This window comes from Bos taurus, chromosome 13, assembly GCF_002263795.3.
Source record: "Bos taurus isolate L1 Dominette 01449 registration number 42190680 breed Hereford chromosome 13, ARS-UCD2.0, whole genome shotgun sequence".
In the NCBI taxonomy this organism is placed as follows: domain Eukaryota; kingdom Metazoa; phylum Chordata; class Mammalia; order Artiodactyla; family Bovidae; genus Bos; species Bos taurus.
Window position 1 is genome coordinate 79,809,937 of NC_037340.1, and position 16,890 is coordinate 79,826,826.

The following is a 16,890-nucleotide window of genomic DNA, read 5'->3' on the forward strand; positions in this document are numbered from 1 at the left end:
GCTCTTTGGCTGCCTCCCACTTGTCTGCTGGGACACAGGTTTCTTGACTTAATTTTGGATGTCAGTATATGCCGGTCTGCTTGCCATTTGCCATGAATTCATTGGAAATTCTAATTTTCTGACTCTCCTTATGGGCTTCTCAATCTCCCTTTTTCTGCACTGTGATGGGTAGGTTGGTTCTATCTCCTTATTTTAACACGGTCTCACACAGGGAGGGAAAAGCTTTTCTGCAAAGCCTAATTTCTAGATGTTTGTGATTACTTTCAGGTAATTTTGCTACATGTTTCTCTTTTATTGGAGTATAATTGCTTCACAATGTCATGTACAACAGAGTGCATCAGCTGTATGAACACATATATCTCCCCCTCTTCAGCCTCCATCCCACCCTGCTCTTCCCACTCCTCCAGGCCAACACAGAGCACCAGCTGAGCACCCTGTGCTACACACCAGCTTCCCACTAGCCAGCCGTTTCACACGTGGCTACGTGTTTCTGAATTAAGCCACACAATCAGAGTTGATGTTGAATGACAAACACCTAGTTTATTCATCAGGCTTTTATTGAGATGCACCCTTTGCTTCTTGCGTGCTGAATTGGATAATCGCCCCCAGCTGTATTTTGCGCAGGCAAGTTAGAAAACTCAGCTGTCAGACTTCCAGTGTTTCACTAGAAGCTGTCTTCCCAGTGGGAGAAACCACACCCTTCATATCAACAGAGAAGCTCCAGTTTCCTTTACTCACAGCCTGGAGTCATTTCCGTTGCCTGTGCTTTAACTAAAGCTGAGGGGTCAGAGACGCAGAGGCCTGGGACTTACCTGTGTGGGAGCGCAGGTGCACGGTGAGCTGGCTGGAGTTGCGGCTGGCGTAGGGGCAGAGCTGGCACTTGTAGGGCCGCTCGTCCGAGTGGATGCGCAGGTGCTTCTTGAGGCTGCTGCTGTCCACGGCCGCGTAGTCGCACAGGTGGCACTTGTGGGGCTTCACGCTGGTGTGGCAGCGCATGTGCATGGTCAGGTTGTCCTTCCGGCTGAAGCACTTGTCACAGAACTCGCACTTGTGCGGCTTGTCTCCTGCAAACACACAAGCAAGAGTCACGGCTTCAGGGGTTTTGTCCAATAGGACGCCGGCAGAGAGATCCAACCCAGAAGGCAGGCCGAGTCCCGGGCTCTGCCGTTTCCTTCTGACCAAACGCCCGGAGACAGGAAGACACGGAGGTCTAGACAAGCACCGTGGAACAAGAAGGTGTGCTGTTCCATTCGTGGCTCAGAACTTCTGCAGACTCCCGAGGAGCAGAGATAAAATCAGGCTGAAAGGACGTCAGAGGCCAAACCTTGTTTGGGAAAATGAGGGCTTTCTTAGAAGCAGTCAAGATCGGAGGGGGCAGGTGGCGGATATCTGGAACGGCTTTCCGACTTCCTAGCTGATGAGCCACCCAGAGGACAGTCAGGGTGACTCTTCCCTTACTTGTGCTAAACCACAAGCAGCAGAGGCACCTACCCTCCCGGGCTGTTAGGGAGGGAGGCTGCTTAGGCTGGAGAAGCATCGCCGAGGTTCCAAGCATGTGGAGGTTCCTGGAGAGCAGAGAACCCCATGCCCAGAATGTCACCACCAAACTGCATTCTTCCTTCTCCCACGATGACTCCAAACAGATCACATCCAAACAAAAACCTACCCAGAAACCCACTGCTCAGGGAAAGCCAGGACCGGAAGGCATGCCCAACCCAAGAACCCGGACTCAGAGAAAAATTCTTTCAACACCAAAACCAGATATGGGTCTTTAGAAGGCTGCTTTGGGTTGTGTGAGGCTTGGGGGATCGTTGTTTCTTGATAAGGGATTGAACTAGGGCCCCTGGCAGGGGCAGTGCTGGGTTCTGACCACTGGACTGCTGGGGGATTCCTCAGACATGGGTCTTAAGATGGCTCAATTAGAGGCAGGGTGGGACAATGTCTGAAGCCTAGGAATGATGACATCCTAAAGCTTCCAGGAAAAAAAAAAAGGCCCAGATGAGCATACAATTCCTCAGACAACACAGGATGGTTGCAGGATGGGAAGAGTACCTGCAGAGTTCCACAGAAATTACTGAAATAAAACCCCGTACTTGAACTCACTTCCCTGGTGGCTCAGCTGGTAGAATCTGCCTGCAGTGCTGGAGACCTGGGTTCGATTCCTGGGTTAGGAAGGTCCCCTGGAGAAGGGCGTGGCAACCCACTCCAGTATTCTTGCCTGGAGAATCTCATGGACAGAGGAGCCTGGCGGACTGCAGTCCATGGGGTTGCAAAGAGTCAGACACGACTGAGCGACTGACAGACACACTTGAACTCTCATTCAATGGGCAGAGAAAATAAGCTAGCTGACAGATGACACAAGGCGTCACACGGAACCGTGTGCATCGGAACAACAACAAAAAGGAACCGGATAAGACGTGGGATATAAGTAACGAAATGGGAAGGACTGCTTTCAAACCAGAAAAGAGAAGCAAGCATAAAAAAAGGGGCACAACAGAACAGAAAATAAAGTAATAGTCACACTAAACATTTAGTACAAATGGATTAAATTTCCTGTTAAAAACGTCAATTACATTTTTTAAAAAGTCAGCTTAATACTCTTGAAAGGGGAAAGTGTTAGTCGTTCAGTCATGTCCATGGGCCCACAGGCCCATGGGCTGTGGCCTGCCAGCCTCCTCTGTCCATGGAATTCTCCAGGCAAGAACAACTGGAGTGGGTGGCCATGCCCTTATCCAGGGGATCTGCCAGATCCAGGGACTGAACCCAGGTCCCCTGCATTGCAGGCGGATTCTTTACTGTCCGAGGAAATACCCAAATAAAAATGAAAGAGAAGTAGAGAATGATACACAGTGTTCCAGGAAAGTGCAGAAATATCAGTATTAGGCAAAGCAAATCATGGTAAAAACCAGTACAGATTTCATATGGAAGAGACAAAACTCACCAAGTAGATGTGAATCAAACTTATGAAACTAACATGGTTTCACAAAAGGTTTTTCAAGGAAAACTGTAGGACATATTTTAAAACAACTTTTGCTTAAGAGTCACAATCAGATTACAAACTCTTAAGAGATGGACAGTGAGAGCTCCACGTTATCAAAACCCAGGGCCTAATCACTTTTCAGAAGAATCTCTGAACTTCAGTTCCAAAGGCTGAAAGCAAGTGAACCGCATGCAACTCGAGAAACTAGGAGAAACGGAACTTCTCTGGTGGTCCCAACGCCAGGGGCCCAGGTTCGATCCCTGGTCAGGGAACTTGACGCCTCATGCTGCAATGAAAACCAAAGAGTCCACGTGCCACAGCTAAGACCTGGCAGTCAAATAAATACTAAAAAAAAAACCAAAAAAAACCACCAAAAAACCAACTAGAAGAAGTGAAGACAGACAGCGCTTGATCAATAAAAACAAAAGAATGGCTATTAAAAAGGGAGGTTTGCTTGAAGAAAAGATACCAGTAGACCAGTATTTTCAATGTTGCCACTACAACCGTTTGGGGCCAGGTAATTCTTGGCTGTGCCCTGTCTTGTGCATTGTAAAATGTTTAGCAGTATCCCTTTCCCCTCCCCCACAAGATGCCAGCAGCACCTTCCTCTCCAGTTCTGAGACTCAAAAACGTCTTCAGATATTACCAAACATCCTGGGGGGAAGGGGACGGCACTGTACCTGGTTACGATCCATTTTAATAGACACTGGAAAGAAGGGACAGATAGATCAACTTAATCATGACTGTTAAGTCAGACTTTACCCCAGCCAATTTCTGTGCATGTGTGTGCTTAGTCGCTTCGTCGCGTCTGACTCTTTGCGACCTCATGGACTGTGGCCCACCAGGCTCCTCTATCCATGGAATCTCCAGGCAAGAACACTGGAGCGGCTAGCGATTCCCTTCTCCGGGGGATCTTCCCCACCCAGGGAAAGAACTTGTGTTTCCTGCTTCACACGTGAATGCTCCATCGTCTGAGCCACCAGGGAAGCTGACAATCAATTATGACGACTCAATAAAATGGCTATGTCCAGGAAGATACAAAATTACAGTCTGAATTGAGAAAGAAAACAGAGCAATAACAAATTTAGAAAAACTGCTATGTTAGAGACCTGCCCCAAGGCAAACTGTTTTTTGCACAAATATCTGCTATCCTTCTCAGGAGAATTAGGCTGCATGATCCCATCACTGTCGGGCTGGACATGGGACTGGCTCTGCACAATGGAGAGGAGCAGACGTTAAGAGCCAGTATCTTGGGAGTTCCCGGGTGGTCGAATGGTCAGGACCCAGCACTTCCACCAGGGGCTAGAGGTTCAATCCCTGGTCTGGGAACTAAGATCCCGCAAGCCATGTGGCACGGCCAAAAAAGCCCCAAACAAAAAACCAAGAGAGCGAGTGTCTGGTTGGCTACACTTGCTTCTCTTGTTCAAGATGACCTGTAACATACCAGATCAGGGGTTGAGTTTGGTTTTTTGAACTATGTTTCAGGTGTACAACATACTGATTCACCGTTTTAAAAGTTCTATTACACTATGGTTATTATAAAATATTGGATTTATTTCCTGGGAAGAGCAAGGATTCTTAATTTGGGCCCTGTGGGTAAAATTTAAGGAGTTCCAGACCTTCTATGAGAAGGGATTAAGTTTTTATCTTCTTTATCGCTAACTGGAATTTACCATTCCCGTACATTCCGAGAACTCATTCCTCTTATAAGAACTGCAGGTTCATACCCTTCAATGGCTATCTCCCCATTTCTCAAACTGAATTCATAGAAACAAGGAGTAAAATGCAGTTTCGGGGTCAGCGGGTCTGGGATTCTGTGTTTCTATTGAGCTCCCAGGTGGCGGTAACCTTTCGGTCTGTACCACTCTTCAAGACTCCCCTGGTGGCTCAGATGGCAAAGCGTCTGCCTAGCATGCGGGAGACCTGGGTTCTCTCCCTGGGTTGGGAAGATCCCCTGGAGAAGAAAATGGCACCCCACTCCAGTATTCTTGCCTGGAAAACCCTATGGACGCGGGAGCCTGGTGGGCTACAGTCCATGGGGTTGCAGAGAGTCGGACACGACTGAGCAACTTCACTTTCACTCTTCAGGAAAGCACGGGTAGTCTATTAAAATACTTCACAACGAACACTTCGATAGCATCTGTACTTAAATATAGTTTACTGTGATTTTATTATGTTTAAAAATATTATTCTGGGAGGGCTCTGTAAGCTTCACAAAATTGCCAGGAGTCCACAGCAGGAAAAAAGGGTTAAGAGCACCTTTAGCTGGCGTGTTCCAGACAGGCTGCCTCCCCAGCTGGGTCCTGGAGGGGAGACCACAAGGCTTGGGGCTGCCACTGACTCTGGGGACATGGGGCTCAGCGGAGCTGGCCTCCGCGGCCACTGAGATGGACATCATCATTACAGCCTAGTCCATGCACTCTCCAGACTCTGGGAAAAGAAAGTCGTAAACGGAATACTGTGGTCACGTTCTACCCAATTTTCCAGCAAAAGTGTTTCCGTGTTCAATTGTTTAATAGCAGAGGGAAAGAAAAAAATGTCTCAACTCACTTTAGAACGGATTAACCCTGAGATCAACACCAAGTGATGAAATACAGAGTGGGATAAAACAAACATTGGAAGACAATGTCCTTTATGAGGTTAAACGCCAATTATCTTAAGTGCAAAACATTTGAAATTCAACCGTCACTTGTTTTTTATGCTTTAATAGCTAAGTTGTGTCCAACTTTTTTGCTGTTCCAAGGACTGGACCCCACCAGGTTCCTCTGCCCATGGGATTTCCCAGGCAACAATACTGGGGTGAGTTGCCATTTCCTTTTCCAGGGGATCTTCCTGACGCAGGGATCAAATCCACGTCTCCTGTGTCTCCTGCGTTGCAGGTGGATTCTTTACCACTGAGCCGCCTGGGAAGCCCCTCAACTATCATTCTTGATGGAGAAACCCAAAGCCAAACAATACACATCCAAAGACCCAAACCAACTTCCGCAGGCTTGGAATAAAAACAAAAACTTCTCAGACATGACAAAATGATTTCCACAAGGATTCTAAGGGCTTGAACCACAAATGGTGGTTAAAAAAAAAATCCAAGTAACTCCCTGGCAGTCCAGTGGTTAAGACTGGGTGTTTTCACTGCCAAGGGCCTGGGGTCGATCCCTGGTTGGGGTGCTAAGATCCCATAAGCTGCTCTTGCAGAGAGCCAAAGCAGGGGTGGGGAATCAAGGTATTTCATTAGAGTTGGGAGTAAGATTCGGATGGTTTGCTTCACCACTACTCTTCAACTCTGACCCAGAGCACCAAGGCACTCTAGATCGAGCAGAAAGACAAACACGATTTGCATATGACAATCTACCAGGGCAATTCAAAAGCATAAACTTGACCTACGAGAGTACACAAGGCAGCCAGGGGCCGGGAGAGAACATGCAAAACTTCTCTGGAGCGCGTTCTGCCGCTGACAGCACTCTAAGAAGTTCCCACACCCCCCATCGCTCCCCCACCCTTCATCCCCGGCTTCTCCCTGAAGAGAGCCACATCCTGACCTGGGCGGTGGGGCGGCCCGGGGTGGCAATGCTTGAATTAAGTGCCGTGTTTCCTGATTCACAGTCTTAATTGAGTACTTTTCAGCTAGCCCACTCTGAGGAAAACACAGTTCTTGTGCTTCTTTTGTACTTTATTCCTGTGGGCTTTTCATCTGAATGTTGGCACTTCTGTTTGAGTGACTGCTTGCTCAGATCCTTTTCTATGGGTGCCATCACTGACTTGCAGGCATCCTTGTGTGTTCAGAAGATGAACTCTGCCCCATGTTGCAAATTTCTTAACTTCTTGATGATGTCTCAGTGGAAGTTTTAACTTTAGTCATAATGATGTCTCAGTGGAAGTTTTAACTTTAGTCATAATGTCGTCTTAGTGGAAGTTTTAGCTTTAGTCATATTTAACCTGTCTTCTTGGTGGACTTTGCTAATTGCGTTTACCTGTCTATTTTCAGCATAAATTTGTCCTCCTATATTTCCTAGTAAGTTATAGACTAACTTATTTAGTATATCTGGAATTTGAATGATAAATTTCCCTATTAAAGATGTCAATTGCACTACAAAAAGTGTGCTGTAAACCAAAATACTCGGCTGCCTCGACAGCAAGTGCCTGAGGGGTGGCTGCACCGGCGCTTCCCTACGCTGGACTGTGTTGACCTGAAAGAACTAAAAAAACCACGGGTATTTCAGAGTTGGTGTTTGGCAGATGTTTCCTTAAATGTGAACTAAGTGAGCCAGTCATGTCAAGGAAAGTTACTGACAATACTGGGATGATAACTTTTGGATTCTAGACAGTCTGGATTGCAAAACATATATCCCTCACTGTCCCAGGCCTGCAGCATCCTAGCTTTAGGTATTTCTACTGAGATTCATAATTAAACATGATTTTTCTCCTACAGTACAATGCAATGGATCAACATTTGGAAGAATTACAGAAGTTGGCAAAAGCCATATTTTCCCAAATGACTGGCGTATGACTGTCAAACCAAGTATGGTTTGGAGAGCCAGTCAAGCATAAGTAAGGGCCATTCAAAGCTGAAAACAGACAAATGGAATTTAACAAGTTTGAAAAATTTATGGAAATGACTGCAAATTCTATACAGCAACTAATATTTAACAAACTACCCTTTGCTGTATTCTGGTGTAGCATTACCTGAAAAGACTATCGAAATACTCCATTTCCAATTACATTATGTGAGCAGCCAGATTTTCCTCTTACATTCCAACCTAAGGAACACACAGCAATAGACTGGACTGGGATACAGGGGTGAGAGTTCAGCTAAACCATGAAATAAGACATGTTTGCAGATGTATATACACTGTTACTTGCTTTGTTTTGGAAAACAGTCACTTCTCACAGAAGTGTTCATATATAGTGGGCTTACTGTAAATTTATTCATTTAAAAGTAAAAGTTTTGGTTTTAACTTCTAATGCAGTAACTGTCAATTAAAAAATTCTTCGGGGGATCTTCAGGTTTGAAGCGTAAAGGATCTCAAAACGGTGGTTGGAAAATCAATGTTCTACCCATTTGGCAAAGGTCCAGCTTCCGCCTCAAGCGCCCCCTGCACACACTGCCACCCCCACCTCCCTCTCACAGCTGCGCTGAGAGGCCATGTGGTCTACATGTGAGCTCTTTTTCTTGGTAACAGAACCGTCTCTTTGTAGCTGGGCACTTGCCACACAGATTCAAGACTTCAAGCTCCCGGACTTCATTTCCACAGCTAAGAATCGCCACGCCACTAAGTTCTGGCCAATCGGGCATCAACTGAAATGACGTGTAACTTCCAGGACGCTGCCTTTAAAGGTAGGACTCAGTAAAGAATCCGCCTGCAATGCAGGAGACCCAGGTTCGATCCCTGGGTTGGGAAGATCCCCTGGAGAAGGCAACCCACTCCAGCATTCTTACCTGGGAAATTGCGTGGACAGAGGAGCCCGGTGGGCTACAGTCCCTGGGGTCGCAAAGAGTCGGACACGTCTCATCAACTAACGCAAGCCATCTGAGACCACGCCAATCTTCGGGATATCCAAGCAACAACACAGGACCCTGAGTCCCTGAAACCATGGGGCTGGCCACCACACTCGCCAGCAGGACAGAAACACGCTGGCCTTCTGCAACCATGGGGAAAGACGCTACCAGTGCCCCAGGGCCCACTCCTGCTTTCCAGAGGCAGCACGGGCCTGCCCAGCATCCCCACCCCGGCGCAGGGAGCCCCGCCAAGGACACGGCCTCACCTTGGACTTCCGGATCCCCTCATGCTTTGTATCACTCCAATAAGACATTAGTCTAGCCCCCGCCCATCTCTCGAGGTCCTCCTGGTACCGTGGCCACAGGGGCCTGACAACCCGCAGGCCCCATCCTGTTCATGCGGGTTTGGGGACTGCCCCGAGGGAGCAGCACTGCCTGGTTACCCTCAGGACGGAGTCGCCCACTTTGAAGTTGCCTAACCCGGCCAACTTGATAGGGAGTCTCTCGTCTTTGTTCAAATGGCTCCTGCGGGCTGCAGGTGACTGCCATCATCCTGGCACCCCTATCTCCCGAGGCTTCACAAGGAGGCCATTCACGATCCACCCTTCCCAGGCCAAGCTGGCCCTTTGCTCTCTAGCTTCCACAGCCCACCACCCATTTCCAAGAGAGACTAGGTGTCCAGAAAGCTGTCCTCTTGACGCTGGAGCCTCGGTTTCAGCTGGGCATGTGGCTGCCCTTCTTGAAGCCATCTTCCAGCCCCGCTTCGTGCCTGGTGTGATGACTGAGTCCTGCTCATCATCCAGCTAGTCACCGGGAGGCCGCTTCAGGGGCCTGGCCTGGGGGAACCTCAGAGCCTTCCTCCCGCTTCAGTTCTCCACCAGCTGAGAGACTGAGGTCTGGAACAGCTGCCTCGGACCAGGAGACGAAGCTGTTTGTTAGAATGACAGCTATATCCCACCATCTGGGGACTACCTGGCTTCTTAAATTGTACTTGAGAAAAAGAACACTGATTGTGTTTAAGTCATTTAGTCTGGTTTCTGTGAGAGCAGAGAGATCAGTATCTCAACTCACACAGCCAGAGGGTGTCTGTAACGAACTAGACGGTGTGTCTCCGGCTTTGTGCACCGCGTGGTCTTCCGTGACTATTCAGTAATCCCACTGTAGGGCCAGGAACAGTTATTTTTCATGCAGCTGTTAATATATGATGGGCTTACTCTTCTATTATTTGTAACAGCAGCCGTAGGTAACAGGCGAGCCGGGCATGACAACAGGCAGTACGCAGTTTGCAGAGCCTGCTTCTAGGTCATTCCTTTGCTCCAGGACATCTGGTTTCTCTGCATTCTCAACAGCGTGGGTGGTTGCTCAGAAGGCACCTTCCATCCAGAAGTAGCCTCACCGCTCTTACCCACGACCCCTATGGCCACAGGGCCTCTGTGCTGACCCTTCCTCTGCCCACCTCTCCAACCGCACCCCACACCCATTATGCTCCGTCCACGCCTTTGCACAGCAATTCCCTCCCCCTGGAGTCCTTCCCTCTCCTCGCCCGACTCCTCAGCCATCTTTCCTACCTGAAGAGCCTCTTCTTCCAAAAAGTCTGCCATCACCAGCTTACGACAGTCTCCCCCCGCCTGTCAGTTACCATCACTGCCTTTGAGACTCTTCAGGTCCCAGCCTCTCCCACTAGATTGCGTCCTGAGGCAGAAACGTTCTGCGTCGGGCTCACCATCATACATTCGTGTTCTCGGGCTTTTTTCCAACATGCAACTTTGGAACAAACGAACGGGTACCTACCTGTGTGGATTCTTAGGTGGCGGTCCAGATCTTTCATGCCATGCACAGTTTTGAAGTGGCAACCTAGAAAAGAAAAAACAGGTTCCCTTAACAGAACCTCAAAGAGGAAGGTACGAAGAATCTGAAATCCCGGCGAGTCAGTGCCTGAGCTCGCGTGGCCGCGCCGGGTACAGGGAAGGGGCTCAGTACATCGAGTCTACCCTTCACCTGGATAGCAGCAGTTGAAGGTCCTCTCCCCAAGGGTTGCTGTTGGTTCCTTTGACTCGGAGGGAAGAGCCGCGACAGGGGCTTTCTGGGCGTCACTGCCGTCAGCGGAGGGACAAGGTGGTTTGGGAACATCGTTATCTAGTTCCGAAGGTGAAATCGAGACAATGGAAAGTATTACTTCTCAAATATAAGCACCATGATCAGGAAGATGCCCTAGAAGAGGAAATGCCAACCCACTCCAACACTCTTGCCTGGGAAATCCCATGGACAGAGGGGCCTGGTGGGCTGCAGTCCATGGGGTCGCTGAGTCGGACACAGCTGAGCGCACAAGTCTTAGAGCAGCTTTGGGCTTATTTTACTTTCCCCTACTCCCCACCCCCCAAAAAACCCCCAAACATTACAGATTAGAAGCCATGCACATTCTGGTCTCAACCATCCTCTTCACCAACTTCCAGGAAGCAGAGGGGACAAAGGAACATGGAAATGTGCCAGGGACACGACTGCCAAGATCCAGGCTTTGCAACAGAGCCTCTCAAACGACGTGGGGGAAGACCTGGTTTGTAAAATAACTTCCAACCCACCAGGCTAGTGTTTTTAATAGAATAAACACAAAGTACGAGAAAAATGGAATAAGACAGTAAAAGCCCAAATGCTTCACATGTGACATAAAGCTGGATGTTTGCCGAGTTACTTTTAAATGTGGTTTCTGAACTTATTTTAATTCAACTCAGCAACAAGTCACAGACCACACTTCAAGTGTCACTGCTCTCCAGGTTAAAATGCCACCGTTTCAACCTGAAACGTGAAGAAAAACAAAACTAGAGACTAAAAGACTTGAGATGGTCTGCAGTATCAGGACTTTCTGGGATCCTGATTAAACATACTGTAAAATCCATTTAAGACCCCAGGATGTACCAACACTAAATGAACGTTTAAGGGAAGTTTTTAAGGCGTGAAGATGAAACTGAAGTTTTAAAGAGTATTCTAGTAGTTTGCATGCATTCACGCTCAGTCATGTCCGACTCTTCACAACCCCATGGACTGTAGCCCACCAGGCTTCTCTGTCCACAGGATTCTCTGGGCAAGGATACTGGAGTGGGGTTGCCACGCTCTCCTCCAGGGGATCTTCTAACCTAGGGATTGGATCGGACTCTCCTGCATGGACAGGTGGATTCTTTATCACTGAGCCACATGGGAAGCCGTGTTCTAGTAGTTTGGGGATGGCTATTGATTGTACATGTCTGATGTGCATCAAAATAATCCCAGGCAGGGCAATGTCCGTATGAAGAAGCAATCGGCCACTTGTAACTAGTGATTGAAACCGAGCCTCTGGTTCATGAAGTTCATCGCATAACCCTCTGTTAGCAAGGCTGACCCAGGTGTCACTGTGGTTTCTGCCAGCCAAAACGGCCAGATTATTTCATAAGGTTCCATCTAACAGGAAACTTTAAAAACGTCTATAACAAAGACCAAGTGCTCCTCAAAGACTGTAAAGTGATTTCTCTCCAAATAGATTTAAGACCCAGTGAAAAGAGGTGCTGTCAATATTTTAAGTCTGAAAAGAAAAAATGTATTAAATAGTTTATGAATTACAGCCCAGAGTCAGGGACTTTTGATCCCAGGCTTCCCAGGCGGCTCAGTGGTAAAGAATCTGCCAGCCAAGTGGGAGATGTGGGTTTGATCTCTGGGTTGGGAAGATCCCCTGGAGAAGGAAATTGCAACCCACTCCAGTCTTCTTGCCTGGAAAATCCCATGGACGGAGGAGCCTGGTAGGCTACAGTTCATGGGGTGGCAGAGTCAGATACGACTAAGTGACTAACCCACTCAGTATTCTTGCCTGGGAAATCCCATGGACAGAGGGGCCTGGTAGGCTACAGACCGTGGGGTTCCAAAGAGTCAGACATGACTCAGTGACTGAACAACAAACAACACGGAAGGTGGATTCCGCTTTCCTTGACAGGCTGGTCAAAGCAAGCCTTCTTACCATAGAAGCTGCAGAACACGCTGATGAGGGCATAGGGTTTGCTTAGTCGCGTGCTAGCTGTGTGATTACTGGCAACTTACTCAACCTTTCCGAGCTTTGGTTTACTTCGCTGTAAAGAGGCATCACTGACCCGCCTCCGAGTAAGAAGAGATGTATTATGTAAATTCCCAGCACGGCGTCCAGCCTCCATCGCATCAATGCTATCATAGGGCTTCAGCAAAAGGGCCGCAGGCGTCACATCCAAGGAGCTGCGGTGCTTGAAGCCCCTTAACAGGGACTGAACAAGGGACCCAGGCCCATGCCTTTCAACGGGGGGTCATTTTGCAACACCTGGGGACACTCTGGATTGTGACGATCGTGTGCACACGTTTGTGATGTGGCGTCTAGTGGGTGGAGGCCAGGGACGTTGCTCACCACCCAGTGATGCACGGGACCCCCCCCCGCAACACAGAACCACCTCAACTGGGGGTTAAACGGAGTCTCCAAGGCCTCACCCACGTTAACTGGGGCGGGGGTGAGCCCAGGAACGCGTTTTAAAGCACACCAACCTCATACTACTCTCTAAGCCTTTGATCTCAAGGGGTGGTCCTCAGAGCACTAACCAGCATGATCCAAGAGCCTGTTAGAGGCGCAGAACCTCGGCTCTCAGACGTACAGAATCTGCGCTTTAACAAGATCCCCAGGTGAGGCCCATGCCCATCAAGTGGGGAGAAGCACAACTCCAAGCCATAGCTTCTCAAACTACCCGCGCATCACAGTCACCTGGAGGGCTTGTTAAGGTACAGGCGGCAGGGCCTCCCCCTCTGGAGGTCCAGAGTGGAGCTGGCAGTGTTTCATTTCTAACAAGTTCCCAGCTGATGCTGCTGGTCTGGGGACCACACTAAGACTTTCTGCTGTGCGGGAAGAGAACCTGGCTCAGAGCTGCTGCTCAAGGCTGCTGGGCCAAAGTTTTCAGCGAATCAGAAAACTTGGCACGTCTGAAGTCCATCACTGTGCTTCTCAGAGGAAGGCAAAACCTTGCATTGCTTAGCAATTCACGTGTTAAGGAAAGAAAGCCATTCAACTCCTCAGGGTTTTTAATCCCACCGAAACCAAGAAGACTGGAAAGCTAAGTAGTAGGCTGTGAAGCACAGTGGTTTACGATCCTGCCTGGGAAGCCAGCTGATAAAGAATTGAATTGGAATCTGAAACTTATTAGCTGTGTGACCCTGGCTGAGTTCCTCAGTTTCCACATTTATAAAATGAGGATTTTGGTGCCCATTTCCCAGGTTTAGACGAAGATTAAACTCCTTAACATACTTCCGTAAAAGAACCTTCTGAGTCAGCACTATACAGATGCTCCTGGTTATATTCACGGATGTGCACACACACGAGCCAGCAAATTCTCAGGGAGAGGGAAACAGTTCACAGTGCTGATGGGAAGGCAGGCAGAGGGAGACTGTTGGGTTAAAGCTCTCAGAAAACCGTGCCCAAGGCTATAAAGGGGCACCCAGGCAGAAAACGGCAGAGCTTCAGAGGCGACTTCCTTCTTCCAGGAAAGGAAGGAAGGTGGGAAGCCTGCTCTCCTGAGACAGGTGCAGCTAGGGCGGAGACCCTTCTAGGCTGGAGGAGGAGGTGGGCCGCATCTGACGGTGAGAACTCAGGGTAGCACAATGGCCCTTCTAACCTTTTGAGAAACTGCTGGTGTTCTTTTGGCAAGGTTGTTTTCCTGCCTCTAGTAGCTTTTCTCTGGTAGTGACTGAAGTCTACCAACTGATCTGAGTCATTCTGTCTCCTCCAGAAGCTACATGAGTTACAAAGCCATCTGCAAATTAAGAGCAGCCCAACCTTAAAAAATGGGCTTCTGAGGTGGCTCAGTAGTAGAGAATCCACCTGCCAATGCAGGAGATGCAGGCATGTGAGTTCAATCCCTGGGATGGGAAAATATCCTGGAGGAGGAAATGGCACCCCACTCCAGTATTCTTGCCTGGAAAATCCCACGGACAGAGGAGCCCGGTGGGCTACAGTCCATGGGGTTGGAGAAGAGTCAGACACAACTTAGCGACTAAGCGCACGCACGCACGCCCAACCTTAAAAAAAAGGGCAGGCCTCTAGCTCAGCAGAACAGACCCGAGACAAGTGCAGGGGAACATCAGTTACAGGGCTGTTTTGCTCTGCAGCGGTGGCTGGTGTTGAGGTGCCCTGGCACCCCCTAGTGCCGCACAACACAGAACACCCTCCCCAACCCCTCCAAACACAGCAAGGTTCCAGGAGTTTGCCCTCCAAGCACCGTGTGCAGGAGTAAAAAGTAGCCCATAGCACTCACTTTGGACAGCCTGTGTTTCTTCAAGAAAGGTCTTATATTATCGCTCCCCCGACAAGACTCATCATCCCCAGTACCACCCCAACTCTTCTTTACAGAGGATCCGCAGCCCTGCCCCACCCCCCAGGAAGACCCTCGTTCTACCTGCCTATCCGCACTCTACACCTTGAGCGCAGAGACAGGGTGTTTTGGTTGCAGAAGTTTTACCCAGCCAAGCTTTACTTTTATATACAAACCACCAGTTTAGGAGTGGCTTCGTTAAGCTGCTTCTCTCCTCCACTGCCTCCCTGGGAGCAGTGCGGTCATCAGAACCCACCAGAGACCTGCTGCTGGAGGTCTGCCCTTTTTCGCAGAAGAGACCAGATCCCCCTTCTCCCTTGCGGAGGCGGGGGGGGGGGAGAAGGGGAGAAAGTTCCAGTAAGGGCTCCTCTCAACAGCTCCTGGCTAAGCAAAAGGCAGCAACTCATCGCGGGGGTGGGTGGGGTGGAGAGACCTGAAATAGGAACCTACACGGTCTTACCGGAGAACAAGATAATCACAACGGGAAGCGCCTTAGAAATGCAGATTCCCCGACTCCACTCCACCCCTGGGATTCCAGGAGCGCGGGATAGGAGCCGGAGGAATCCAGCGAGTTCTCAAAGCTCCCCAACCCGCAGGGTCTTCGGAAGCAGAGGCTGCCTCGGGGCACTCAGGGTTGCCCAGGGTCTCCAGGCTTCTCCTGGAACCCCTCTAACCCTACACCCCACCACCGTCCTGACCCCGCTCCAGCCCCAAACCCTGGCGCCACTTCAGAGTAAAAGTCGACACCCTCACTGGAGCCCGGGGCCCCCAGCCCTTCTCAGACCTCAGCCGGACACCCCCGCCCCAGCTCCAGCCTCGCTGACGCCCTCGGCCGTCTCTACCGCTAGCTCAAAGCCTCAGGAGTTTTCCTCGACGGTGCCCTCCGCCGAGAGGCCGCCCCCAGGCAGCACCCCGGCCCCTCCCAGCTCGATGTTGTCCCAGCGCTCACCCCGAACACGCTGCACGCGCCACCGCTTTATCTCGGGAGTCACCGCTCCGGTCCCCAGCGGCCTCGAGCTCCAGGAAGACAGGAACCGGTCGCAGTGCCTCCGCTCCAGCACCTCTCTCCAGGGCCCGGCGGAAGCTCGGACATTCCGCCCCCAACACCCACGAAGACGCCTGGGGTCTCAGAACGCCCACCTCCGACGCGCACAGCCCCAGGCCGGCGCCAAGGAGGCCGGGCACGCCGAAGGCTGCCTCCGGAGGGATCTCAGAGCATCCTTCCAAGGTGTGCGAGAGACGAACCGTCATCGAATAGCGCTTGGGGGACTGGGGGGCAGGAGTGGTTGCAGGAGAGCGACTCCGGGAGCGACGCAATCTACCCGAGAAGGGTTAATTCACAAGGGGGTGTGTGTAACTTAGAAAGGCAACGGTAACAAGGTCTGAGCCCCAGAACTCCAGCTGGAAGCCTCACCGCCCCGCCCCGCCCCGCCCAAGGGCCGGGAGCTCGCATCCACGTGGGTCTGCGGAAAGTCGGAGAAAACCGCCCCCAGCACCCGGGGTCCCCGGCGCCACTCACCCGGCTCCCCCGCCGCCTCCGGGGCCGCCTCGGCTAACTCCCGGCTCGCGGACTGCGGCTGCTCGGAGCTGAGATGCTGGGGCCTGGCCTGCTTGCGCCGCGACATGGCGTTAGGATCGGGGCTCTGGCGACTCCCTGCGAGCGGCCAGCCTCACACAGCCAATTCCCGGAGTTCGAGAATTAACCAGGCTCGGCCGGAGCGCGCACGTCCCGGCAATCCTGCTCATCAGCCCAGCAGGACGGTTTATCAGGAGCCCTGGCTGCGGACTGGCCCGCAGCCAAACCTCTGGACTCCAGGGGAAGCGCGGGGCGGACCCGGGCAGCCCACACCGGCTGGGAGCTCGTTAGAAATGCAGACTCTCGGGCTCCACCCCGGACCCGCGGAATCAGAATCTGCATTTTAACAAGCTCCCCAGGTGATTCGCATGCACATTAAAGTTTGAGAAACCGTGTCTGCATTTTAACGAGGTCCCCAGGTGATTCGTTTGCCCATTAAAATTTTAGAAGCACAGCTCTCCTCCAACTTTAATGTGCGCGCGAATCACTGGGGATC

General features: G+C 50.5%; 1 protein-coding gene across 3 annotated transcripts in view; it reads right to left on the reverse strand.

The window, feature by feature from the left end:
• Positions 1–16,890, reverse strand: part of ZFP64 (ZFP64 zinc finger protein) — an 85,990-nt gene that overhangs the window by 13,727 nt on the left and 55,373 nt on the right. The window contains exons 1-4 of one of the 3 annotated variants that reach the window (XM_025000759.2): positions 16,338–16,727; positions 10,473–10,622; positions 10,266–10,328; positions 813–1,064 (exon numbers count right to left, since the gene is read on the reverse strand). In XM_025000759.2, the coding sequence (XP_024856527.1) occupies positions 813–1,064; positions 10,266–10,328; positions 10,473–10,622; positions 16,338–16,443 (571 nt within the window). In that variant the 5' untranslated portion in view covers positions 16,444–16,727. Of the gene's footprint in view, positions 1–812; positions 1,065–10,265; positions 10,329–10,472; positions 10,623–16,337; positions 16,728–16,890 lie in introns of those variants that run through there. The other 2 variants (XM_015474171.3, XM_015474172.3) reach the window with 2 other exon arrangements.